Genomic DNA, 27892 nt, shown 5'->3' with positions numbered 1-27892 from the left:
TTTATTAACTTTAGTTAATAATAATTTATCAGTATATATTAATTGTGACAAATATACCATACTCATGTTAAATGAAGATGTTAATAATAGGGGAAGTTGGATGTAGAATATATGGAAACTGTACTGTCTTTGCAACTTTACATATAAAACTACTCTAAAATAAAAAGTTTGTCAAAATAAGAAAAAACTTTCCCAGAACTGACCAGTCTAACAAGACCTGTGCCAGATATCAAAAGCAGCACCGTGGACTTTGCTCACTGCTGGCTTGCAAGAAAACAGGACTATGGAAATTCTTCTAGATGGCTCTATTTTAGCTGCCACTGTATTTCTGAAATTGCAGTTCCTGTTTTTTGTTGCTCTTCAGCTGAAAACTCAGGAGAAGGACTCATATATCATATCTCAGAGCAAGACGCAGCTGAAGGCTAAACACACTTAGAAGACCAAATGGGTCAAGAGTCACAACAACCAAAGCCAATTATTATTATTATCTCATTAAGGTCACTCAGGCAGGAGCAGGAATAAAAGCTTGCATCTGATAGCACTCACAGGGAAGCTCGAGAGAAGCACTTTCTCATCTGGGATCTTATTTTTTAAAAGAACATCTTGTTTTCTAAATCCAGGGTGTCTGATTTCGAAAACACAAGTACTCAGCAACTCACGTGGACCTGCCTTCTGTTAAATGGCTCATGAGAAACACCCCTCAGCGCCCAGTCCCATGACCAGAAAAACCGATCCTGCAAGCTGTGAAAGCTGCTCCATCATACACTCATCCAAGCTGCTCTCAGGACTTTGTGTCTCTTCCCTTTCCCTCCATTCTCACTGTTTTGGTTCCCCTGTGTTATCCACAGTCCCCCATGGCCCCATTCTCCTGGTCCAATACTGAAATGTCAGGATGAGCAGAATATAAGGGTTGTGGGGGGTGGGGTGCAGGGAATGAAAAAAAAGCTCATTGCAACTCACTCTTCCCCACTCCTCCCCTCAATCAATGAATTTTGTCAAATGTAAACACCCATGTCTAACCTCCACCCAAATCAAGAAACAGAATGTTTCCATCATCCCCAGAAGATTCCCAGCTGTCACCAGCTATAGCACACAAATCTAGTCTATGGTGACAGAAATCAGATCAGTGGTGGATGGGGGGTGGGGGGAGCGTGAGGGTTGACTGCAAAGAGGCACAAGAGAACTTTTGGGTTGTCTTTTTGGGGCTGGAGCTTTTAAGTGCTGGTTATACCTGGGTGTATGTGTTTGTCAACACTGATGTCTACACATAAAATGGGTGCATCTTATGGTATTTCCATTATATGTCAATAAAGTTGATTGAAAAAAACTCCACTGGTGATAGTTTCAAAGTCTTGGCTATTCCTTTGAGCCCTAGTTATTCATCTTCCTAGAAGCTTTTCCTGCTCTTCTGGGCCCACGGTAAAACCTCCCTCCTGGGACTCACAGTCCTCAGAGCCTGCATTGTTCACCTGGCAGTTTATTCAGAATTTCTGTGTGATAATGTTATCACCATTTAATTTTTTAATGAACTCATGAGTTGTCTCCCAGCTAGACTGTAAATGTCTTGGGGTTGGAAATGGTTTCATTTCTCACCAGTTCCTCTAAGGCATGGGGCTCACACATGCCAAGCACCTGCAGAGCCTGGCAGCCCCCCGGATAACTGCTGAGTGAACAGGACTTGCGTGACCCAGGCACAGCTACTAGAATGTGCACCCAGGGGGAGAAGAGAGCAAGCCAGCGAAGGGCGAGGATGTAGTGTGGATGGCAAACACCCGCAACAGTGATCACCAGCCCCACAGCCCAGCACAGCTCTTGTCCTGTCGCACTCATTCCCCAGAAGACTTCTGGGACATCTCTAAACTGTTCCAAGCTGTCATCTCAGGATCTAGGGGCATTGACACCTTGGGAAGTCTTTTTGCCTCTCTGATACTGGCCCCGTATTTCCCAGACCCCGTGTTTTCTTTTCTATCATCGAGGACATCCTTCAGCCAACAGACCTCTCCAAACAGAATATGAGGCTATTCGCAGTGTGGCCTAACAGTTTCAGAAGCGTCAGGTCAGCTCCTCTGCTCAAAGTTAAACCTCATACCTAGTCCCAGGGCCACCAGGACTTGCTCTAAACCACCTGTGCACTAAAAATACCACCTACCATATCAGTAAGGATGTTGCACCCATCAGCCACTACAGCCAACCGTGACGGACAGCCCCAAGGGAACTCAGGATGGAAACACTACGTCCACCACTGAATCCTCAGACACTGCAGCTGCCAGCCCTGCCTCCCCGCATTGGTGCACCCTGAGGAAACCGGGAGGACAAAACAGGATGCTGGCCCCAGAGAGCTGAGGTACATATCAAAGGAATGATTTCAGGGAGTCCAGACTCTTGCACCTTCCCATACATAGAAGAGCCCCAATTCCTTGAGATGTCACGTTTTCTTCGATTAACAGCAATCCTTTGGTGTTCTGACTACCTCGTTTTTGTTGCAAAAATTCCTAAATGTCCTGGTTCCTCACTTGGTCTCTATGGAACAGTCTCTCAGAGTTATCTAAGATACTGCACCCTGGGCTTAAGGCCTCAGTTTTTTCCACCGAATAAAATATAATTTTCATTTCTTAGGGTGTGCTTTTTTTGTCCGTTGAAACATCCTTGATCTTGGATGGTTTCTAGTTCATGTTCTGGTCATCTTTCCATTCAACATTCATTCAGTGACTGTTAATTGAGCGCCTACTACGAGTCAGGCACTGTCCTAGGCACTACAGATAAAGCAGTGGACAAAACAAGCAAGGAAGTTCCTACTCTGGCTGAAGGTATAATGCTATTGGGTGTGGAGGTGTGATCAATGACAATAAGCAGGTGAACGGATGATAAAGAGGTTGAATTCACATGATGGCCACCGAGATGAAGAAAATCAAACAGAGAGAGTGCTGGGACAGAGGTGGTGAGTCCCTGAGGCTGGGACAGCAGAGTCTCACTGAGTGATATCTGTGCTGACAGCTGAAGGATAAGGAGCCATCCACACAAAGATATAGGGTAGGGGGACATTTCAGACAGCAGATGCAAAGGCCCTGGGGCAGGAATAAGTTGGATGAGCTCTGAAATGCAGGAGGGAGTTCAGTGCAGCTGGAATACAGTAGGAGAGTGGAGGAGAACTAGATGAGGTTAGGGTAGCACGTGCAGGTCAAATGATTTCAGGTCTCATGTACCACGGAAGCAGATGGGATTTTATTCCAACCATCGTTGGAAGATTTTCGAGAGTTTTAAGTCTAGTCCCCAGGTCCCTCAAGGACCAAACTCTGCCTTACATATGTGAATTCTTCTTGGACCTAGAATCCTGGCCAGGCATTCCGCTAGTATTCCTGGCAAATAGAATCTGCTAAGAAAGCATCAGTGCAGAGCCCTATGCCCTGGATCCCACCCTCTACCTATTGGGGACCCGTTATCACTTTTTCTGGGACCCTTCCCCACAACTTAAACTCAGACTTGTGTTTGCCCCATAGTTTCTGCAGCCAAACTAGACCCCCTCTCAGCATCTGTACCAGGCTGTCTCCCCAGCTGGCTTGTTCCAGTAGGTGGCCCCAGTCCCAGGCCTCATTCTACCAAGTGCCTGGGAGCTCCATCTGTAACAGCTCAAGGGGCCACAACGAGACCCAGTGGGGAGGACCCTCCAGTGCCCGGCTCCACCACTCAACTCACCTTCGCCCAAAGTCTGCTTGAGTAAGTCGTGCTTGGCTTGCAGCTTAGTGATGAGGTTACTGCCGTTCACATACTCTTTAAATTTCTGTAAGACACAGGCACAAGGACATTACAGATTGCAGGGCGAGGTCCTGCCATCTCTGCCTCTGTAACAGACCTCGGGGTGGGAAGCTACCCTCAAGGCCCTGGGCATGGGTGGAAGGGGGAGGGTCTCTGCATCAGTTCCAGCAAGTCCCCCCCTCTGCCCTAGCGTGGCTGTCCAGTCCTATGAAATATTTCAGGTCAGTTTTGGAACACAAAGAAAGCTGGAGGAGGTGGGAGATGGGCAAAGTAAAAGGGGCTATTGTCACGTGAGGATGGCAGGAGCTGGGGCAGAGGGCTTTTTCAGCGATCAAAGTTCCTCTGTGCTTCTGGGCCAAGGGCATGCAGCCGAGGCAAGAGCGTGTTATTGGATCCGTCAGAGAGGAGCCTCAGGACATGTCTTCTTTCATCTGGCTGAGAACTGAAGGAGGAAGGGCACTGCAGGCCTCTGGAGACGTTCCTATTAAAATAATCCAAACTGCACTTGGGGGATAAGATTTTCTTCTTTTTACAGATGAGAAAGGTGAGGCTCACACAAGAAGTGATCTGCTCAAAGTTCCTGGGATCCAGGCTGCCTCCAGTCCAGGGGCCTGGCCAAACACAGTGTACTCGGGTGCAGTCCAGGGAACAAGGCACCCAGAACAGAAACATATTTACCTGCCCCCAGTTCAGCATGGCCTCAGCCACGCCTCCACACAGGTACCAGCTTCCCTTGGCCCCCCTTGCCCCATGTCACCCAATCACAGGCTGGGAGCCCTCTCTGCTGGGCCAAGAGGCACTGCACGCGCGGTCCACACCAGTTCCCTTATGGATCCCTGGTGCTTATAGCTGTGCCTGACATGTAGTAGGTGCTGAGAAATTCAGCTGAACCCCTGACCTGGCGGCACTGACATAGTGGAATAGGAGAAAGACAAAGAGCTAACAAAAATGTAAGTAAAATATACAATAGGTCAATGGTGGTGAACGCTAGGGATGGACACAAGGCAGGAACGAGGATCTGGGAGTAGGAGCAGACCTCACTGCAAAGCTGCCATTTCAGCCCCGGCCTGAAGGAGGTGAGGAAGGGGCCATGTGGATGCACAGGAGGGAGGGGGTTCTCAGCAGAGGGGAATGCAATGACCAAGGCCCTGAGAGGGACGGCATGGGGATGGATGTGATTGCCCCAAATCTGCCAGCTAGTTTCTCACCAAAAATCCATTCTATGCCTCAGCCAGGAGGCTCAGATGGAGCACAGAGGAGCAGAGAGGTGAGCCTCGGCAGCTCAGAACATATGGAGCGTCACTCTGCCCGCAGAAGACAGGTGTGGGGCGAAGGCCCACATGTGCCCAGAGAAGAGTGAGCTCGCTGAACCCTGCTGCCCCCACCCCCACCCCACGGCGGGTTTCTGGAGGTTGGGCCTTCTTTATTCTTGGCCTTGGTCTTTCTTAGCTCCTAGGGCCTTGTCTTGTGGTTGTTAAGTCATCCCTGTTGTATCTGTAGATGGTTTTCAAACAGGTATATTCGGTCCTCACTGCAATCTCAGATGATAAATGACAGAAGCATCACTGTTCTCATTCTACACAGAGGGAGAAACTGCTTAGAGTAGTGACCGCTCAGTGTGTGACCTTGATCAAATTTCTGAACATTTCTGGGCCTCATGCCTTCCTCAGGGTAAAATAAGGAGACTCATGGTGCTTCTCCCAGTGTGGTGCAGGCACCAGCTGGGGAGAGTGTCCACCGGCAGATTCCTGCTCTGGACTCCTGTGAGTCTAACCCTAGGAGGACACCACAGAGGCCCAGGTGTCCTCACATTTCCAGGACGCCACTTCAGGGAGGGAGGCAGTCTGGAAACTTGTGTTTTCAAGAAGTTTCTTACATAATTCAAAAACACACTTCCGTTTGACAGTTACTCACCGAGAGGCTCTCTCTGGATGCTTCCAGTGATATCACCCTCTGATTTTATCCTGTGTTCAAGAATTAGCCATGAAAGCCAGAGCCGAGGTTAAGTAGGTGTTCTCTCCATCCTGCCTCAGTGCCCCAAGCAGGTGAAGCTCTAATCCAAAACCTGTAACTCGTGCTTGGCGGGTGACTCACTGGTTAGTGTAAATTACAACCTGGGGCTCTGGGCCCCTGGCTACTGCTTCTATGCTTCACCTAGGCTTCATGTGTAAAGAAAAAATACCATCGATTCATATTGATGTTTGCTTTAAAAGGAGTGTTACATCCTTAAAAATACCTAAATAATGTCACAACATCAAATCATGAGGTGCACTAGCCACTCAGGTTGATAACTTGAATATTTAAATCAAAGTACAACATCCATGACCCCCATAATGGATGCTGTCTTTTCATTTCAAGCAGGCTGAATTTCCATATTTGATTCTGCTGCTAAAGTGACTTAATGCCCATCCATTTTCCTCCCTTATCTTTGTAACCCATAAATTCTCTACAAACACAGTGTGCCCCCAGTGGATGTGGTGAACCCCCGAAATTGGCATGGACTCATTCACTAAGTCTCGTTTTGCTTTCTTTCTTGAAAGCAACAAAATTGATCAATGAAATGGAGTATGCATCAACCACTGACTTTCAACAGATATTTGATGAGCAAGAAATAGAGTTGGAGGTTAAAACTGGGTGGGTTTTTCACTGGTTAAATGACCACAATCTAAAACTGCTAATTAATGGATCAATATCAGCCTAATGGGATGTTTTGAACAACTCTGTCTTTGGCCCTGGCCTTAGCATAGCAATTCATTTCCTGTTTGTTTGTTTTAACTAATAAACTTTAAGCCACACTTACTGAATCTCTAGACACAAGGTCTGAAGAGACAGCATCTGTGATGAGCAACCAGATAAGGCTCATGACAGTTGGAGCCATGAGCTGAATCCATCAAGAGGAAATCAAACTGGTAATAAACATAAGACCCACCTAAGACACCACCTACACATCCCATAGGAGGACGGTTTAATGGCGGTATGCTGAGAATAGAGATTTAACTGATACTAGCTTTAAAAAAACCAATAGAATGTAATCTTAGGATGTATGAAAAGAGAAGCATAGCCCCTAATGTGGAAGGAGGTGAAAGTTTATCCCTGTTTTGTGCTGGTCACTCCATTGCTGGGAGTCTCTTTTTAGAAGTGCTAACAGAACATAGTCAGGAAAGAGTCGCTAGGATGCTAGGGCCACTCAAAACAAAAGCTTAAGAGGCCAGATTGAAACAAGTAGATGTGTTTAGCCTGGAGAAATAAAAGCCCAGCTCCTTGCAACCTTGCCAGACTGTCAAGTAGAATTAGCCTCTCTCTGGGTTGCCCCAGAGGACAGAATTAAGATCAATGACCAGAAATCCTCGTGAGGAAGCTTTTTGAAGATAACAGAGATACGGGAAAACATTATAATGTCCATAGACAGCCACAAGCCAAACAAAACAGTTGTTTGGGGAGGGAGGGAGCTTTTAATCTGGGGCTGTTCAAGCACAATCTGCATGACTCTGGGGCAGGAACAGGGTGGAATAGGATCCAGTGTCAGATGGAAGATTCTCCCCAACCCAACATTGCGTATTCACTAAACACCCGTTGAACCAAAGCCCCGATGCCTCTCATCCCTGCTTCTCCCTGGCCAAATGGAATATAAGTAATCTGGGAGTTTACATGAAGGGCTGGCAACTCACCAGCTATTTGCAAAGATCACCCAGGGCATCGTTTGCAGAGTCCAGGCCCAAATTTGACACAACTTGACAAGACAACCATACACCTAACTTGGGGGTTGTTACTCGGGATGTGCCTCTGGCTCTGTCAGCCCTTTTCCTCTGACCCTACTGAGCACAACCCTCTCTGTGTTTTTTCTAGAACAGGGAAGTAGCAACAACTGTCAATCCAAGATCAAGGCTGATGCTACCCACTGGTGAGCTCACTTTTTGCACTTCACAAAGCCAAGGCAGACAACTTATTCTGAAAAGTAGGTTGGAGGAACTGTGGGTCTAAGTGACCCATGCGGTTCCTCTGGCTGTCACTAATTTGGGCTGCCCCCCAAAAGTCACTGCCAGCAGGGCTACAGACAGCAGGTTCTCAGTCAGGATGCCACTTACCGTAAAATAGAACATTTCTGTCTCCTGCTGGTTGGCTCTCCTCTTGGCGATGTTGATCTTGCTCATGTAGGTCTCGGAGGCGGCTGACTTCACAGACTCCGTGGACCGGCTGTGTTGGAAGGCGTCGGAGACGTCAAAGTCCTCCACGGTCAGCATGTCCTGCAAGGTCTGCATGGTGGCATCCAGAGTTTTTCTGACCTAGAGAAACACCGCATGTCAACAAAAGTCCTGTAATCTCAGAATGTCTTTGACACCTCAAAGTCCTTTCCCAATCGTTCCTTTATTTCTTCCACGTAAAGCCCCCAGAGGTGGGCAGGACAAAGGTGCTTACTTCTGTTAACGGTGATGTGGAAAACAAGGCTGGCAGCTGGCTGGGGGGAGAAGCCGGGTCGCCTAAGCTCAGTCATGACATGGGCCTACTTCTGCCAGTGAGAACCTTGGAGAACACTGTGCCTAGCAAGGGACTCGGGTTTTGAGGTCTGTGTCTCTCTGTGGGAACACAGCCCCAGAGACGCTCCGCCTGGGGGGCAGGGCCCTGAGGAGGGGCAACTCTAGAAGCACTCCCCGTTCTGTTCATCCCGAGCAGGGAGAAGACAGTCTGGATACAGGGGGCTCCGTTCTCAGTGGACAAACTCTGACACTGTCAGCCACGGAGTCCACACAAGCCTGAGAAAAGAGAGCTCGAGGAAGACGGCCCGAGACACGCACGGCGTGCCCGCTCCTCCACTCCCGACTCCCCTCCCAGGACCGAGCGGGACCCCCGGAGGCTTCACACACAGGCCGCAGCCTCCCCACAGCCCTCCAGTGAACTGTGCCTAAAGGGCGGGCCCGAGCTTGAATGGAGGGTGGTTTCAGACACAGTCCTGGGAGAGCCTGCGTCCACACTCACTGGACAATGACTGCCGGCCGCTCAGACTCTCTTGGCACTCAGATCTCAACTTAAAAGTCGCCTCCTGGCCACAACCGCATTCTTAACTTAGTGGCTGATACTTTATGTCCTCAATTTACTGTTTGCTTTTGTGTTTCAATTCTCACCTGCCTTTTCTCACCAGAATATAAACTCTATGAGAGAAAGTACTCTACACTGTCCGTTCACTCACTTAACTCGGCACTGAACACATTTAGAGGACAGTATGTGCTGAATAGGGCTTCCCAGGTGGCTCAGTGGGTAAAGAATTCATCCACCTGCAAAGCAGGAGACGCAGGCAGGCATGCGTTCGATCCCCGGGTTGGGAAGATACCCTGGAGAAGGACATGGCAACCCACTCCAGTATCCTTGCCTGGAGAATCCCACGGACAGAGGAGCCTGGCGGGCTGCAGCCCACGGAGTCACATGACTGAAGCAACTGAGCGTGAGCGTGAGCATGTGCTGAATGACGACTTGTTGGATGAATAACTGAGTGACTCAGTTCTTTCCAACACAGCCTCACAGAAGCTCAGGCTCAAAATTAAGCATTTCCCCGGCCGTGAACAGCCTACCTAGAGGAACATGTGCTTCACCCTTCTTGCTGTGGTCCTGACTTCCACCTAAATTCCATTAACATTATTATACACATACAGCACATGCTGCTCCATGTAGACAATTTGAAATGCTGTAGGGGAAGAGACGGCATAAAAAAAGGAAGACAACACTCTGTCCATATCCTCTCTCTTCTCAGGTTTGAGAAACAAATACATAGTTGGTCTGTAACCTCCCCACAGGGACTTCTTTGATTTGTCCATCCTGAGCTACACTCTGGTTCACGTTTGCCCTGGTTGCATCCTCTTTCAAGACACAAAGCAACCTGCCTTCTCTGCACAAGACAGCCCCCTCGAGGTCTGAAGACAGGGACCACGACTACCCATCTCCAGCTCTGACTGCACGTCTCACAGATGCACCTCCCCACAATCTTGGGTGACATCCTCCAACAGGAGGTCTCCATGTGGCCTCATCATTGCACATCAGAACGGAGCCTCCCAGCTGGTGCTTCCCACCTGGTGGGAGCCCTGAGCCACCCACGGCAGGGAGGTGTGCGGGCCACAGTAAGACAGAAGCTCCGTGGGGCTCAGAATCTCTGACACATTTAGTGTGCCCTCGGTTGTTTCACTGTATGATTCAAAATACTTCCTCTTATTTCTGATGATAAAAATAACATAAACTCACTGCAGAAAAGAGAGGAAAGCACAAAAAAGAAAACAGATATCACCTACATTCCTGTAACCCAGACAAAACCACTACCAGCATTTCAAAGTATTTCCTTCCAGCCTTTTTCCTACTCCTGTGAATACACTCAGAAATATGTACACACACTTTGGTGTACCCTGGTTAGAATAGTACTGAACATAGAGTGCTACTTCCTCTTTGCTTTCCTTTAACATCTTGTAAGCATTTCCTGGGCTTCCCAAGTGGCTCAGTGGTAAAGAATTTGCCTGCCGACACAGGAGACGCAAGAGACAGGGGTTGGATGCCTGGGTCAGGAAGATCCTCTGGAGAAGGAAATGGCAACCCATTCCAGTACTCTTCCCTGGGAAATTCCATGGACAGAGGAGCCTGGAGGGCTACAGTCTAGGGGGTCACAAAAGAGTTGGACATGATTGAACATACATGCACAAGCATTCCCCATGCCATGAAAGGTTCTTGGTGGGTATGGTTTTAATGGTTCTGCATCTTACAGATGAACCCTGACTTCACACATCTTCCAAGGGAAGCATGGACTCCCCCTGAGCAGCAGCCAAATCCCTCATGGGGCGGTGGGCTCACTCACCTCCTCGTTCTCAATCTTGAGAGTGGCCAGTCTGGACTGCAGCTGGTGGTACCGCACGAGCAGCTCTGTCTGGACGGGCTGCTGGGCACTGACCTGGCACACCTGCAGAAACGACAGCCACCGCCTGCGCTTGCCCCGGGCCCTCGGCACCTCAGCGGAACCGGGGCCGGCCGCCACCAACGTCCCCATCCGCAGCTGCGGAAACAGGCCTGGGAAGGTTACGCCACCTGCCCAAGACCACACAGCTCATCCTGGGCAACAGCAGGGCCAGCCAGGAGCCAGGGGCCGCCCTCTCACATCTCTTGGCTGTGGTCTATGTGGTCTATGTTTGGGCAGCGCACGACGGCTACTGACATGATGTCATTAAGTGAGACTAACCGGCGAGCTTCCAGGCAGGAAGCTGTGCCTAAGAGTAGCCAGTGAAAAGAAGGAAGGATGGGAAATAGCGGAATGGGCCCAGCAGGAAGGTGCTCCAGACAGGCAGCTGTGGAGCAGCGATCCTCTCGCTGCCCTTCTCCCCACATGGACTGACTGAGAGAGGAGTGGGGAGAAGAGGAAGACAAGAGAGAGATAGAGTTCTCCTACCCCGAGTCCAGCCAAGGCTCTGACTACCGTGGGCTGGACTGCCTGGTGTCACCTGGCTGAGCTCGTAAGAGACAGCGGGCCTCTGTTTTTTAACCCAGCCTTCAGTCACCAGACGATGAGTCAGAGGGCTGGACACGAGGGGCTGGGATGGTGCAGGAGCTGTGAGGAAGCTCGGCAGAAGGCATCTCTTGCAAACAAAGGAAGTGAGTAAGGCCGCGGGAGGGTCCAGCTAACGGCATCTTTAAAGGTGCCTCCGGGCCCCTCCCTGCTATGCAGGTGCAGTGACAGCCCAGCCGAGCTCCCACCCGGATCCAGAGGCTGGCTGGGTCCCTCCCTCACGTGTCTGAGTGGGGTATTAGGTGGAGGGAATGGGGCCACTAGGAGAAAGTTCTGGGCACCTATACTTGGAGGTAGAGACAGGGAGCCAGATATGACACCTGGTGGCTGTCCTCCGTTGTTCCAGGGACCAGGGCCTGAGCCCTGGAGAGAGGGAGGGATGACATGGAAAAGCTCAAGGAGAGATTTTCGTTAGGAAGTTTTGTGAAACTTGGGTAACTAGTGTGCTGCTTTGGGGCTAGTGATGAGTGTCTTTTCCCATTTTTTTTCCCCAGAACATCATGAGGATGTGAGCAGCACAAGCCCTGAAGGGAACTCAGCTGGCTGGTGTGCTAAGGGCTCAGGGTCCTGGAGCCCAGGCCAGCGTGGCTCTGCTGAGGCCCCACCTTCGGTGATCCAGGACCATCTGAGGGAAGAATGCGAGATGACGCTCTAAGTGTAGGTGTGGGGCTCCCTTGGGGTCTTCTAGACACAAGTGGGAGGGATTTTATGGGAAGCTAAGGTTCTGCAATCCCGCAGGCAGCGGACTTGAGGCACCAAGATTAGGGGATTAGTGGTAAACTCCTCCGCTGGGGAAACCCACGTGCCAAGAACTTGACCCCAGGCCTCTGAGCTGACATCCTCTCCTTCCCCCAGTCCTCTGGGAGCAGCCTCGAGCAGGGGCTCCTGAGAGAAGCCTACCTCGTCCCCCATGTGGGGCTGAAACTCGAACTTGAGCGGGGGGCAGAAGACCTGGTTACACATGTCCATGACCGTGTGCTTGTCGCTTCGGGAATCTAGGTTGTCCACGGCGTTCTCGATGACGTCCAGCCCCTCGTGGCGCGAGGTCTCCAGGTTGTACTCGGCTGAGAGGTAGGTCCGGAAGGTGCGGGCCAGGCTGGCATGAAAGCCCAAGTCACAGCACTTGGAGAGAGCACACACAGAATGTGCAGGTGAGGGTGGTGAAATGGAGGGGGGCCGTCACAGTGACTTAGGTCACCTCCTGCTCCACAGTCAACCCTTCCACACTGGAAGGCCTCGTGAACTTTGGAATCTTACCACGCAAGTCATGCCAAAGCCCTCGGAGGGAGCAGTGGGATTATAATCCGGGAAATGGCCGTGCTTTTCTCAGCTCCCCAAACTCACCGTGTTCTTTCTAATCTCCATGCCTTCACACACTCATACCATCTGCCTGGAAGCCTCTTCCTTTCTCCTCCTGTCTAAATATTCTTCCTCTGGGTTCCAGTTTAGAGGTCACTTCTTCTAGGAAGCCTTCCTTGATGTCCTCCCCACTCAGAATTTATACCAAGTGTCCCATATTAGGGGTCCACATCTCCCTCCACTTCCTTCAGGTGTTCCCTCAGCGTTTAACACCTGCCACTAGGCATTACATTTGCCTTTAAAGCAGCAGGGTGATGCAGGTTGAGATTCATGAGGACAAACCCACTGGCTCTTGTCCCCTCTTGCACCTCAAGACCTAGAGCTAGTAGGTACTCAGTAAAAACTTAGTAAATAAACAAATGAAAGGGCTGTGCGAAAAAGAAAGCTGAAAGGGAGGGAAAAGGAGGGCTCCAGCCTTGGAAGCAGGAATGTGGGCACGTGATGGCAGGGCCAGGCAGCTCCCTCTCCTGGGGGTGGTGATGATGAAACTAATGCGTCCCTTTGCAGCGGAGGGAAGAGCGGTGACCCTGTGACTTCCTGATGGGGTGCACCGGGGCCAGAGGAAAAGGACGCCCTCACAAGCCTGACCGAGCACCTGCTGGGCCGGATACCTGTCTTCATGAAGACACACCACGCAGCTCCAGCTCCAGCACAGCTGACACAGGAGCTGCCCCGAATCTGGTGCTCACAGCATTCCCGCCCAAATCTGGTTGTCCCGCCAGTGCGTTCCTCCTAGCTGGCGCTCAGGAGCCAGGGTTCCATTTTCCTTTTGCTTCAACTGCCTGATTTCTCCCAACATAACATCCCCAAGTAAAGCTGATCTGTGTAATTCTGTCTCATTCATTATTTTCTTCCCTATGTCTGGAGGACTGGGCCCCAGGGGTGCTGAGCATATAACCATCTTTACAATCATGGGAAGTCCCCAGGGCATGAACTGTGCACAATCACCCCTCTATCCCCAAAACCAGTAAAGGGCCTGGTGTAGAGGAAGGTGGCTGGAAAGTGCACGCTGAACTACAACTGCCCAGCCCAAACATGCAAGCGCCGCCGGAGGCCCACTCCCACCCGGGGAGGTAGAAGCCACGGGGTGCTACTCCTCTCTTAAATGCTCCCTGCCTGTCTCCTCCATCAGGGCTCCCGGGGCCACCGTCCATCCCACATGTCAGCAAAGAACAAGGGCCAGCCCTCCCGCAGCTGATGACTCTCGCCAGGCAGGTCACCAACGTAGATTCCCCAGGAGCTCACGTCGATGAGGTCGGAGACATCATGGATGTAGTATTTGCTTATAGCCGCGTTGGTGGCCGCCAGATTCAGCAAGTAGTCGTTCCGGGCCTTGGTGCACTTCAGCTTGTTCTCGGAATACTTTGCCTGCCTCTGGAGGGAGGAAAGAGTGGATGTGAGAGCATAGCCACTGATGCGAAGGATTTGGGGTTTTCTATACGGCCAGTATCTGCGGTCAGCCCCTCATACGGCCCTGGGACACCTTACTCCATGCGCTGGGTGAGAAAGATCTAGACCCCGTACTCAAAGAGCCCCACCTTATACGACACGTGCAGCCGACAACAGCACTGCCGGGTAAGCCGCAGGCTTTTCCTGGGTTTGCCAGAGCGGAGTATAACTCACACCTCCAGAGGCCCGTACTCGACATCCCCCAGAGGCTGCTCAAACCCTGACGATGGCCTGTGAAGCCCCCCTGACCTGGCTCTTCCTCCATATTCCCATCCTTTATGAGGCCCTCCCCTGTCCACCCTTCAAAGGCCAGTTCACTTCTGCCTCCAGACTCAGGCTCCTTCCCTCCGCGTGGAAGGCCATCCTTGCAGGTCCCTGCATGGCCTTCTCCACGTCACTCAGGTCCTTAGCCACGGTCACATGCATCAGGGTCCCCGGCATCATGCCTGCCCCTTCCCATGTGCTATTCTGCCCTATTTTTCCCAGTTATTTAATCTTTATTCAAGTTTTAGTGATTATTTTTATTTAATTTTTAAAATACTTTTTTAGAGGAGTTATAGCTTCACAGCAAAACTGAGAGAAAGGTAAAAAGACTCTGGGCATGCCTCCTGGCCCCCCATGCAGTGCCCCCCAACCCTCAGCACCCCCACCAGGTTACAATTTGTTACATTTGTTACATTGTACATTTGTTACAATTGGTGGGTCTATACTGACACACTGCTATCACCCAAGAGTCCACAATTTACCTGAGGGTTCAGTCTTGGTGCATATTCTGTGGATTTGAACAAATGTATAGTAACAAGTTTCCATCCTTATAGTATCAGAGCAGTTTCCCTGCTGGAAAAATCCTCTGTTCTCCACCCGTCAAAATCCTCTGTGCTCCACCCATTCATCCATTTCATCCCTCTCTCCCATGTAATGGTTGTAACCACTGATTTTTTTTTTTAATGTCTCCATAATTCTGCCTTTCCTAGAAAGTCATATAGTTGGAATCATATAGTATATAGCCTTTTCAACTGGTTCCTGTCACATGCATTTAAGGTTCCTCTATGTCTTTTCATGACTTGATAGCTCATTTCTTTTTAGTGCTGAATAACATTCCATTGTTTGGCTATACCACAGTTACTTAGCCACTCAACTACTGAAGGACATTTTGGTTGCTCAATTTTTTTCATGAGTACTTTGCACCACCCTAAACTATATATTTTTTTTTACCTCTTTGCTAACTTGCTGATTTTCAGTGTCCCCTGTGAAGTCAGGGATTTAATGGTCCCTGTTCATGGCTAGGTCTACAGCACCCAGAACAGTCCCTGCATACGGGCAGCATGAAGTGATTGGCATTGGCTGGATGTGAGTGGTGGGGTGAGGTGGGGTGTGGCAGCCAGAGGTGCAGTCTTCACCCAGTCTGAGCTGGACCGCCTCCCTAGGAAGCTGCTTCCGTCCTGGGCCATCCTGGGCAGGAAGCAGGAATGAGTCCACGGGTTGGAGAGCTGTCTCTTTGCCCCCTTCAGACAGATGAGCCCCACTGCTGAGGAGGGAGATAGCCTCCTTTAAGAAACAAGGCTACGTCCTACCGAGGCACTCTCAACCTTCCTCCCTACAGATCACGTTCTCCTGTTTAGCGTAGACCTCCACTCTCAGCCTTTTAATTCTCTGCAGACTTCTCTTTTGACCTTTATTCAGGGTCCACTTACTCTGGGAATTTCTAGCAACAAACTTCTGGCAGTCACACCCTGAACCAGCCACACACCCAACCTCCACAGAGAGTTTTGATATTCCTGGCCCATTTCCAGGGGATTACTATGACCCTGAGATCATTTTCAGCCCTTCATGGTCTCATAAAAGTTTATACCTGGAAAGGATATTGAAGATATCTTAGCTTAATTCATTCATTTTATAGGTGAGGAAATGAACATCGAAGAGAAATAGGTTGTCCAAGAGCCAAATGGCCAATTAGCATACAATCCTGAACTCAAACTTAGTTTCCAGACTCCCCTAACCAGCACTCTCTACCCCTCTATAGATCCCCTTACGTTGTAGCTCTGTAATTCCCTGCCTGGTTATCTTATTTTTTACAAGTCTATTTCTAGTGTATTCTCAGACATATTGTATCAAAGTATATTCCCAGAGATACTGTATCAATACAACCATCACCACTATCTAAATTTAGAATATTTTCACTACCCCAAAGGAAACCCCGTACATTAGCAGTCACTCTCCATTCTTTTCTGCCTCAGCTCCTGACAACCAATAATCTGCTTTCTGTCTCTATGGATTTGTCTATTCTGGACATTTCAAATAAATAGAGTCATATAATATGTGGTCTTTTGTAACTGGTTTCTTTCACTTAGTACACTTGTTTTCAAGGTTCATCCATGCCATACCTGTATTCATTCTTTTTCATGGCTGAATATTCCATTATAGGAATTTACCATATTTTATTCATCAGTTGATTGTTTCTACCCTTTGGCTATTATGCATGAAACTGCTATGAAGTTCCAGGAGTGGAACTGCTGAGTTATATGGTAACTCTATGTTTAACATTTTGAGGAACTTTCAGACTATATTCCAAAGTGGCTGCGCCAGTTTACATTCCCTCCAGCAATGTATGATGATTCCAATTTCTCTACATCCTTACCAACACTTATGGTTATCTGATTTTTTTATTTCAGCCACCATGGAGGGGGTGAAATGGTATATCACTGTGCTTTCGACTTGCATTTCCTTAGTAACTAATGATGCTGAGCATCTTTTCATGTACTTATTGGCCACTTATATATGTTGTTTAGAGAAGTGTCTATTCAAATCCTTTGCCCATTTCTTAACTGGGTCGCTGCCTGTTTATCTTTGAGCATATTTTTCTTTGGTTTTGGAAAAGACTCTGATATTTTATTTGCCTCTGGTTATTTTTCCAGCTTACCGAGGTCCTGTTGGATTTTATTCCCACTCAATCTCCTATAATGAGAGCTGTAGGATCATATAATCGTCAGTCTCACAGAATTAGTCTCACAGAATTAGTCTAATAGAAGCCCAAACAAAAAAGAAAAAAAGAAGAAGAAGAAGCCCAAACAAACATCTGATGCAATGTTTGGCAAATAGAAAAAGCTCAGGAAATGTTTGCTGATTGTATGGAATGAATGAAATGCAGAGAATTCAACAAGAAAATCATAGCCCTTTAAGAAGAAAGGAACCTAAGAAGTAACCTAGTCTAGGATGAAAAACAGGATGCACACTGCCCCTTTAAATTCCCTGGCCGTGGCAGACGTCATTAATTGATCACAGTACTATCTTTAACTAAAGCCTTGAGGGGGCTCACAATCCTCAACATAAGGCTCTGGGTGCATGTGTGTGTGCTAAGTCATTTGGTCTGATTCTTTGTGACACTATGGACCGTAGCCCGTCAGGCTCCTCTGTCCATGGGATTCTCCAGGCAAGAATACTGGAGTGGGTTGCCATGCCCTCCTCCAGGGGATCTTCCTGACCCAGGAATTGAACCAGTGTTTCTTAGTCTCCTGCATGGGCAGGCAGGTTCTTTACCACTAGCGCCAACTGGGAAGCCCAGGGCTCTGTGTAGCCACTACCAAATGATGGCAGTTGATATGAGAAAAGAGATTTGTTTGCAATCACTGTCAGATTTTAAAACTAAAGTTCAGAGGGTTGTTATAAATGTGGTATCTTCAAAACTCAGCCTGTCTGACTGCAAAACTGGCACTTTCACCTCGCCCCACAAAAGCACTTCTGCAGCACCAATACACAAGGATTCCACATGGCCCGACTTTGGCCTGGCGGTGGCAATCTCTTCAGAACAGTTCCTTAGCTGGTTCCCAGGTGCTGGCTGGTACCCCAGGACTGTTGCCTCTTGCTGGGACACATTAAGGCCCAGTCAGCACCCCCAGCCACTAAATCGGCCTCCAGGGCAGGCTCCACCCACACTAATGCCTGGTGATTCCTGCCAGAAGATGCTCCCCGCACGACAGTCTCATCACAGTTCAGCTCTCCAGCCAGCTGAGCATCTCTCCTTCTGCTGACCTTGGCCAGAGGCCTAACACGTGCTAGCAGAGGCATGGCCAGCCCTCCCTCCGCCACGGCACTACCCCTCACCGGGGAGCCGCTGCCGACAGCATTAATCCACCCCCAGACACGTGGGGTGCAGAGCGGGAGGCCCAGGCTGGAGGGAGCCTGACCCTCCCCTTCCTGCCCCGTCCCAAACCCCAGGGCCTCGGCTCGCCTTCTCCTTCATCTTCTCGATCTTCTTCACAGAGCTGCGGCGCTGGGGCCGGTCCTCATGCCGGAGCAGGTTCATGCTGAGGTCTCCCGACTTGTTGAACTGCTTCTCCTCCTGCTTCTCGGCCTCCTTCAGCTTGCTTTCCGCACTGATGCTCTCTGCGTGGTACATGTGGTAGGTTTTCATGACCTGGGGACACAGGAGTGCAGGCGATTAATGGGCTGTTACCGCCCAGCACGGGTGGCCCCTAGTGCTGCCAACTCCCTTCCAACCTCGGTGTTCTGGTCGGCTCTGCCCCTGCCCTCCTCCCATGACATGCTCTGAAACCCCTAGGCTCTTCATTTTTATAAAAACTGTCTGAGGACTGGAAATGATACCATCGTCATTAAGGCCTTACTGAGTGCCACGAATGAACCAGTAAAGAGGAAATCAAAAGGGCCACCTCAGCCCCTGAGCTTCTGGGGGCTCTGGGAAGTGATGTATTGAACGTGACTTTCTTCAGCTGGCCCCCCACCCACCCAGCCCTGCCAGTTGTGTGGCTTGCCTTCCTCTCCCATCCCTTTCCCAGCATCGTTGGAAAAGGCCCTCCTTAGGTACTCATGGGATTTCCATGGGAACATCCTTCTTACTTACACACAAATCATTTTCTCAGCTGTTTCCTTAAGTAAATTTGGCCTGCAAATGGCTCTGTTCCCAAAAGGAATATTATTGGGTAACCTAATAGATATTCTATGCTCTCAGAAATAAACTCATCCTTAGCTATAAAATTAATTCCTTTAAAGCAAATTGTACTGTGCTACCCTAATTACATATTAAGAATTAGATATTGCTATAAGGGAATTTTTGAGTCAGAAGAAATTCTACACATCATCTACTCCAACCACCAAGTTTTACAAAACTAAGGTGCAGAGAAACAAAGTGGCTTATCCAAGATCATACAGTATTATCAGTACGGTTTCCAGACTTTATATCCATATGATCATCATCAGAATCAAGACACCGAACACTCCAATCACACCAACAAGATGCCTCATGCCCCTTTATGGCTCATCCCCACCACTTACCCCAGCCCCCTGCAGTCACTGATTTGCTTTCTGACACTGCAGATTGGTTTTGTGTGTTCCAGAATTTCATATGTATGGACCCGTAGAGTATAAACTCTTTTACACCTACCCTTGTTCACTCAGCATAATTTTTCCAAGATTCTCCCATGTTGCTGCATGTATCAGCAATTCTTTTTTATTGCTGATTAGCATTCCCTTGTGTGGCTATACCACAATTTGTTTATCTGTTCACACGTTGATCATTATTTGGATTGTGTATAGTTTCTGGCTATTATGAACGATGCTGCTGAGAATGTTCGCATACAATTCTTTCTGTTGATGGATGTTTTCATTACTCCTAAGTAAATAGGAGTGGAATAGAGGGTCATAGAGTAAGTGTAAATGATATACGTAACCACAGTAAAAATTTGGTCTCAGACTTTTAATACTATTATATAATACTGTCACCTTAATTCATTACCATTTGCTCAGCAGATGTATTTGGCGCAGCTTTAGAGCAAGCGAGGCCAGTCCTATACCAATAGTATTCTATCTCCCAGTTCCCAACTAGGAGTATACTTTCCCAGTGCAATATCAAGTTTATGATCATCTTTCTATGCAAAAAAACACAAGAAATTTCTGGAATTCATGGCTCCTGAGTCTTGTTGGTCCTTTTCTCCTGTTGTTTGGATAATTAACCGCAGCTAATGGAGCAGAGGTGTGTCCCCCGGGGATGGGACATGCTTCTGCCTAACCAGGCCCTTTAAGTCAAAGAACTCCAAATGAATTACTGGCCAATGTTATTACCTCCTTCACTTCAAAGTCCTGTGAAGCTAGATTATTAGAATGAGGAGGTTTCTTCTGTGATTCTTATCATGAAATCACAGCATTGACCTGTTGTTAAGGAAGTTTGTCATATGTCAGGAGTCAGCAGGGGCAACATCTACTGTAGAGCAAGTTAGGTAAGAATGTGGACTCTGACCTGAATATCTGGGCTGAATCCTGATGCTGTCATTGACCAGCTGTGTGATCTTGGGCAAGTCACATAACCTCTCTGACCTCTGCTCCCTCATCTATAAGATAGGGATAGTAGAAACACCTATCTCATAGGTTTGTGGTGAGACTAAATAAGTTAATTTTTTAAGATACTGAAATCAATACCAACTACACAGTAAAAGCTATATAAGCATAAGCCAGACCATTGCCTCCACCATCTACATCCCTGACTTGGGCTGAGTGTTTGAAAATCTTAAACTTACTTATTTGATTTCAGGAAAATACAAACTCTAGAAAACATTAGCTAATGTGGGAAAAAAATTTATTCTACATCACATTTGTCTCTCCTTTCATCCTGGAAACCTCCCCAAATTTCAAAACAATAAATGAAAACTTGCAATTAACTTTTCTTTGTGGATCTCGGTGGGAAGACGTCTCTGCATCCAGCCCTTTATTTTTTTTTTGCAGTTGTTCTAAAGCCTCTAGAGAGGCCCTTCTGGCTAGTTTCATCCCTTCCTTCATCCCCTCTGACTTCTCTAAGCTTACTTCTAAACAACTCAATGGGCCAGAAAATGTGCCAGATCAATGTGTTTTCGACATCTAGTGGCCAAAGGCGATGATTGCAGGTTTGGGGATGACCAACATAGTCGCCTACTTCAACAATCTTTAAGCCAGGGCTCCTGGAATGGAACGTGGCTCAGAGCTGGGAAGCCTGCTGAAGGCTGTCTCTGGGCCCCTTTCCCATTCTCGAACCTTTTCTTGACCCCTGCACCTTCACAGACACCACTGGTGTCTGCATTCCTCCCGTGCTGTTCGTTTCTGAACTCCACTTCCTTTCTGGGTTCAAGGATTCATGCAAAATCCATTTTTTTCCCCATTTCAGCTGCTGAGGTCTGCTTATCTCAAGCACTGATTTATCGTGTGTGTCGGGTAGTTCAGAGGAAGAGACAGCATTTCAATTTGCACCTAGAGCTTCCCATCCAATCATCCACACGTTCATTCATCCAAGTGATCAAGGTCAGCACCCCAGCTGGGCTTTCTCAGCCTCCCACATTTTCCTTTGGTTACTTCTCTACTCCTCTTGAATCACAGAGTACTCTTCCTGCCCTCCATCAAACCAGATTCCCAGAGCAGTCTCTGAACTGCGTTCCAAAAACCCCATGATTGGAGAACACAGCCCAGTGACCCTGGGGTCAAACTCTATGTGATTCAGTTAGTAACTCCTGATCCCAAGCATCATGGTGAACTGGACTGCCCAGGGTCACTTATGTCAGACAGCTGCCACAAGGAAGTTCACCTGCGGACATCTCTGAAGGGAGGTCTATTTATGCCCAGAACCCTCTAGATGCTTCCTTTATTTAATTACCTGAAACAGGGGCTTCGGCATGAAAGACCCTTAGCTCAATGGTCCGGAGCAGTCTGCTTGATACTGCCAGTTCAGGAGGAGCTGAGTAATAGTTAAATTTACCTATTACTTCAGACTTTGCAAACCTCCCTTCTCATTACCCATAAGGAGCATTTCAATGAATCCTGGGAGGCAGCAGAATAATAACAATAGCAGCTCACATTTACTGAACGCTTACTACATGCCAGGCCTAGTTCTAAGCACCTCACAGACATTGATTCACTTATTTTTCACAAAACCCCTATGAGATAGACTATATTCTGCCTGCTTTACCGACGAGGAAACCACGACACAGGGATGAAAGGGTGCTCTGCACCATGGAGACCCAGGAGACCTGCTTCTGAGACGACCCTCCCACCACTTGCCGGGTGGCTGCGTGGCAGAGGCTTAACTCCTCTGTGCTGCCTGGCAGAGACCAGGGGGGGCTTGCAGAGACCCTGGGAAGCTGTGACGGCAGAGTGGCAGGCTGCCAGCAGTGTAGGGGTGGGGCAGGGAGCAGAGGAGGATACAGGAGTTCAGTCAAGTCACTGGGACAGAGTCTTCAACCTGGGATCTCTGGAGGGGCCTCAGAGATAACCAGAAGCTTACTGCCAGATGGGAGTTCAGTTTCCAGCCCTCAAGATCCTATCAGGGACAGCCTTTCAGAAGAAGTCTAGCACAGGTTGAGAAGTACTAGGTAGGGACATGTAAGTGGAGACCACTGTTCTTGGCTCCAAATCAGTTTCATAGGTTCTCAGAGATACTCCAGAAACCTTGGTATATTATCCTGTCACTGAAGGAGACTGAGGCCCAGAAATGGCAAGTTTGGGGCCTAAGTCATACAGCAAGCCAGATGGCCAGGCTGTCAGTATTTCCTCTTCTGGTGATCATGCTGCCTTTGCTGCGCACGCTGTGCCTCTTGCGTCTTCCCAAAGCCTCAGATCATGAAAATAGCAAAGTATTATCTGCACGCTTCTTCAAATCCAGATTTAGATGCAAAAGAAGGCAAAGGCAATCTGGAAGTTCACATCATTAATAAAAGGACAGGCTGGGGCAGGATAAGGATCAGTTTTTAGAAAAAAAAAGTTCTCAACATGCAGTTCTGTGTACGTGTCCTCCACCCAATAGGAAGGGCCATCCCTGGGCCACACAAGAGTTGTGAACAAAGTGAGACCCTTGGCCAGAGCATAACAAAGACATCCTTAAGGAAAAGAGAAGTACCCAAACTTCAGTCCGACCACCCATATTCTGTGCTGCCTACATTCTCTGTAGAACTTCTAATCACTGTCTTATTCATTTTGCACATTTATAAACTGTCTCACCCAACTCAAGTGCAAAGTCCATAAGGGCCAGGACATTGTCCATGATCATAATCCCTGTATTAGAGCAGAGATTGGTACCCAGCAAGTATCAGTGTATATTTGTATGAATAAATGAATGACAGCTAGATGGCTGGCTAGATAAAGTGGTGGCTGGATAGGTAGATAGGTGGGTGGGTGGAAGGATGCATGGAAAGATGGATGGGTGGCAGGTGAATGAATGGATGGATGGATGGATGGCTAGATAGACGGGTGAGTAGGTGAAAGGATGGGATGGACGAGGATAAAATAGAGTTCGATTGCTTTGCTCTAATGAATATATAATCTTTGGGGGTAGGGCAACAGCTACACCTTCAATTGTTAAATATTTATTGAACAGCTCATGATGCACCTGGTACTGAACTTGGACCTATACGAGGGAACACTACAATGTAGAAGACAGAGATAGTCTTACTGAATACACAGTCTAGTAGGGAGACAAGCAATTATGCAAGTGATTATCACAGCATACGAGAAGTGCTATGATGAGGGGAGTAAGAGCTGCTAAAGGAAGGCTTCTTAGAGGAGAAGTGATATCTAAACTAAACCTTGAAGGGAGAGCAGCTGTCAGATGGGTGAACAGGGCGTGGAGTGGGGGAGGACTGTTCCAGACAAAGGGAGCAACGTCAGTATTAAGCCCAGGAGAAACGTGAGCCAAACAGGCTTGAGGAACAGCTTACAGGTAGAACATCACCAGGTGCTTGTTTGAAAACCAGCCAACGGAGCCACTTTCTTCTCCTCCCCCACCTTCTCTCCCTCAGCAGACATCTGCTGTTTCTCTCTGTCGAGGACCAGCCAGTCCTCCTCCTTCTGGAATGGCTTCCTGATTTTCCTTGAGGAAATCCCCCAAATTCCCTTCCACTGTTCTCAGCCCATGTGGTTCAAGGGAAACCGACACTGCCCTCCAATCCTTGCATGTGGGCAGGAGACCCAGGCCTGACCTGTCAGTAAACATGATGTTAATCTGGCTGCAGTGATGGGACCGCCAGCCTGGCCAGTTAGAAACAGCCCTGGGGCTCTGCTGGAGACAAGGGGGAGGCAGTGTTTGCTGTCCACTAGGGGGCGCTGAGCTGATAGGAAGTGAGCCTGTGGGGGGCGGGGATGGGGAGGAGGATGGACGTGGGCCAACTTTATCTCCGCAGGAGAGAAGCCTCCTGCAGAGAAAAACAACATCAAATGAGGGAGGGGATGGGTGGAAGGAAGGAAAGAAGGAAGGGAGGGGGAAAGAGAGACAGAAAAAAAGAAAAAGTGAGGGAGGGAATAAGATAAAATGGAGATGTCGTTCTGCTGCCTTTGCTCTGGTGAGTGTATGAGGAGCGGGCAGCTACACTCCCAATCATTAAGTATTTATTGAACAATTTATTGTGTGGAGGCACGATATACCGGGTGCTGCAAGTTTCATTGTGTGGAAGACAGATAGGGTCTCTGCCCTCAGATTACACTCTGCTGGGGAGAAAGACAATGCAACCTCCGAGATTCAATAAGTTGCCATTTTTACATGTGTCAGATCGTCCTGGCTTTCTGTCTCTTGCTCCTGAATGAATCCCAAAAGGCGGACTTCCTTCCCCACTAGGTTTCCCACTACCCAGATCAACCCTGGTCCCTACTGGCTCACACTGACTGGCTGAACAGGGGCTACTCATGTCGTATCCTGGCTTCCTCCCTCTCCACCCAGGAAAGTCCACTGTCATCCAGCTCCAATCCATCTCTTCTCCGCTCACACTGTGTCCATATCCCCACTGACACCTGTCACATGGCAAAGCCATGACCCATCCTCTGGACACACGGATCATCAGTAAACGTCATCTGTGTGAAGGAATGTCTCCATGGGAGAACTGAGAAGGGTGGGGCGGCTGTCTAGAGGGAAACCTTATTGCCCCCATTCTTCTAAGGACCACTGCTGGCCCTAGATGACACTGGGCACACGCCTGGCCAGCAGGCTGTGACAGTCCAGCAGGGCCTGCCCTGCCCTCAATCGGAGCCGTGCCCTGGTCTCCCTCCCAGGGCAGCATGAAGAGACAAGCCTGAGAGGAACCTCAGAGTTCCTCTAGCTTCCTGCCTTCATCCTGCAGATGTGAAATCGAGGACCAAGGCCCAGCTAACTTGCACTGTATCAGGGTTTCCCAAAGTGTGCAATTCAGTTCAGTTCAGTTCAGTTCAGTCGCTCAGTTATGTCCGACTCTTTGTGACCCCATGGACTGCAGCATGCCAGGCTTCCCTGTCCATCACCAACTCCCAGACTTTACTCAAACTCATGTCCATTGAGTCAGTGATGCCATCCAACCATCTCATCCTCTGTCAATCCCTTCTCCTCCTGCCTTTAATCTTTCCCAGCATCAGGGGCTTTTCAAATGAGTCAGTTCTTCACATCAGGTAGCCAAAGTACTGGAGTTTCAGCTGCAACATCAGTCCTTCCAATGAACACCCAGGACTGATCTCCTTTAGGATGGACTTGTTGGATCTCCCTGCAGTCCAAGTGACCCTCAAGAGTATTCTCCAACACCACAGTTCAAAAGCATCAATTCTTTGGCGCTCAGCTTTCTTTATAGTCCGACTCTCACATCCATACATGACTACTGGAAAAACCATAGCCTTGACTAGATGGACCTTTGCTGGCAAAGTAATGTCTCTGCTTTTTAACATGCTATCTAGGTTGGTCATAACTTTCCTTCCAAGGAGTAAGTGTCTTTTAATTTCATGGCTGCAGTCACCATCTGCAGTGATTTTGGAGCCCCAAAAAATGAAGTCTGACACTGTTTCCACTATTTCTCCATCTATTTGCCATGAAGTGATGGAACCAGATGCCATGACCTTTGTTTTCTGAATGTTGAGCTTTAAGCCAACTGTGAGGCTGTCACGGCTAACGCCATGGCAGGCAGCCTAGATTAGGAGTAGGCCTGGTTTCCCGGGGTAACATAATTATCAGGCTACCTGGAGCCAGCCAATCAACATATGCCTAGCCAGAAAAAAGGGAACCTATCAGGGGAAAGCTGAAAGCCCCACGCTGGGCCAACAAAAATTACCTTGCAACTGTGTAACCAATCCGCTTACGCCAACTACCCACTGTGTAACCAATCCGATTGCGCCAACTACCTGCTGCTTATTTTGACCTAATAAATACTCAGAGAACTGGGGCTCGGGGCCTTTCGTCCTCACACACCTGGTGAGGGCGGGAGGCCCTGGCTCGAGTCAGTAATAAATTCCCCTATTGCGAGTTGCATTGTTTCGAGGAGACTTCTTTCCCGACCGGGGACTCGGACTACGGGCAGAACACCAACTTTTTCACTCTCCTCTTTCACTTTCATCAAGAGGCTTTTTAGTTCACCTTTACTTTCTGCCATAAGGGTGGTGTCATCTGCATATCTGAGGTTACTGATATTTCTCCCAGTAATCTTGATTCCAGCTTGTGCTTCATCCAGTCCAGCGTTTCTCATGATGTACTCTGCATATAAGTTAAATTAGCAGGGTGACAATATATAGCCTTGACACACTCCTTTTTGGAACCAGTCTGTTGTTCCATGTCCAGTTCTAACTGTTGCTTCCTGACCTGCATACAGATGTCTCAAGAGGCAGGTCAGGTGGTCTGGTATTCCCATCTCTTTCAGAATTTTCCACAGTTTATTGTGATCCACACAGTCAAAGGCTTTGGCATAGTCAATAAAGCAGAAATAGGTGTTTTTCTGGAACTCTCTTGTTTTTTCGATGATCCAGCGGATGTTGGCAATTTGATCTCTTGTTCCTCTGCCTTTTCTAAAACCAGCTTGAACATCTGGAAGTTCATGGTTCACATATTGTTGAAGCCATTGAAGTGCGCAATAGGAACCACTTACTTGTGTTAGAGAAGTGATTTCAGGTGTTACAGACATGTTATTAACTCTTTTCAGTTCTCTTGGAATCCTGATTATATTCAGGGGAAAAACTCAGCTCGGTGCTCTCATATTTAATGCCTGCCTTGAAGGCAGCAGCAAGAATTAATATTGGAAGGGATAGTTAGGAAGTTTGGGATGGACATGTACACAGTGCTATATTTAAGATGTATAATCAACAAAGATCTACTAAATAGCACAGAGAATTCTGCTCACTGTTATGTGGCAGCCTGGATGGGAGGGGAGTTTGGGGAAGAATGGATACATGTTTAGGTATGGTTGAGTCCCTTTGTTGTTCATCTGAAACTATCTCTACATTGCTGATCACTTTACTATAATATAAAATAAAAAGTTTTTTTAAAAGAATTAACATTATTTTTTCTCCATTTAGCTAATGGAAACCTGTTATGCCAGTTTGTTTTCATTCACTAATGTGAAGTGTCATTTCCTTCCAAAATAAATATGTGTGTGTGTGTGTGTGTGCGCGCATGTGAAAGGCGCTCAGGCATGTCCAACTCTTTGCGGTCCCATGGACTATAGCCTGCCAGGCTTCTCTGTCCATGCAGTTTTCCAGGCAAGAATACTGGAGTGGGTTGCCACTTTTTAAAATATATGTGCGTTTATATAAAGAGTTGAATGTATTTAGTAAGTAACTTCTGTGAGTAGACTTGGAGCAGGCGCTGCCACTCCCCCACTGGGTGACCTTGGGCTGGCTACCTGGCCTCTCTGTGCCTCATACAGCTTGTCTCCAAAATGAGGTGATAACAGCACCGCCTACCTCAAAAGTGAACTGAGGATGAAAAGAATTAAGACGCTGGGCATGGAGACCCATTTCTGGCATGTGATAAGCACCATGTAAAAGGGGAGGCTCTAACCACTAGTGAAATGAAACAATCTCCAAAACATAGCTATAAAAGCAAGATGCAGA

The 27892-nt window shown here is 48.3% G+C and overlaps 1 protein-coding gene across 2 annotated transcripts in view; it reads right to left on the bottom strand.

Annotated features, from left to right (window-relative positions):
* Positions 1 to 27892, bottom strand: part of SRGAP3 (SLIT-ROBO Rho GTPase activating protein 3) — a 244554-nt gene that overhangs the window by 49360 nt on the left and 167302 nt on the right. For both annotated transcript variants that reach the window (XM_065933246.1, XM_065933247.1), the window contains exons 5-10: positions 18321 to 18506; positions 13889 to 14017; positions 12185 to 12406; positions 10583 to 10684; positions 7839 to 8036; positions 3694 to 3778 (exon numbers count right to left, since the gene is read on the bottom strand). In XM_065933246.1, the coding sequence (XP_065789318.1) occupies positions 3694 to 3778; positions 7839 to 8036; positions 10583 to 10684; positions 12185 to 12406; positions 13889 to 14017; positions 18321 to 18506 (922 nt within the window). The remainder of the gene's footprint in view (positions 1 to 3693; positions 3779 to 7838; positions 8037 to 10582; positions 10685 to 12184; positions 12407 to 13888; positions 14018 to 18320; positions 18507 to 27892) is intronic.

This window comes from Muntiacus reevesi, chromosome 4 (genome assembly GCF_963930625.1).
Source record: "Muntiacus reevesi chromosome 4, mMunRee1.1, whole genome shotgun sequence".
Lineage (NCBI taxonomy): Eukaryota > Metazoa > Chordata > Mammalia > Artiodactyla > Cervidae > Muntiacus > Muntiacus reevesi.
The sequence above is the reverse complement of the archived record's forward strand: the minus strand, read 5'-3'. Positions and strand labels throughout refer to the sequence as shown.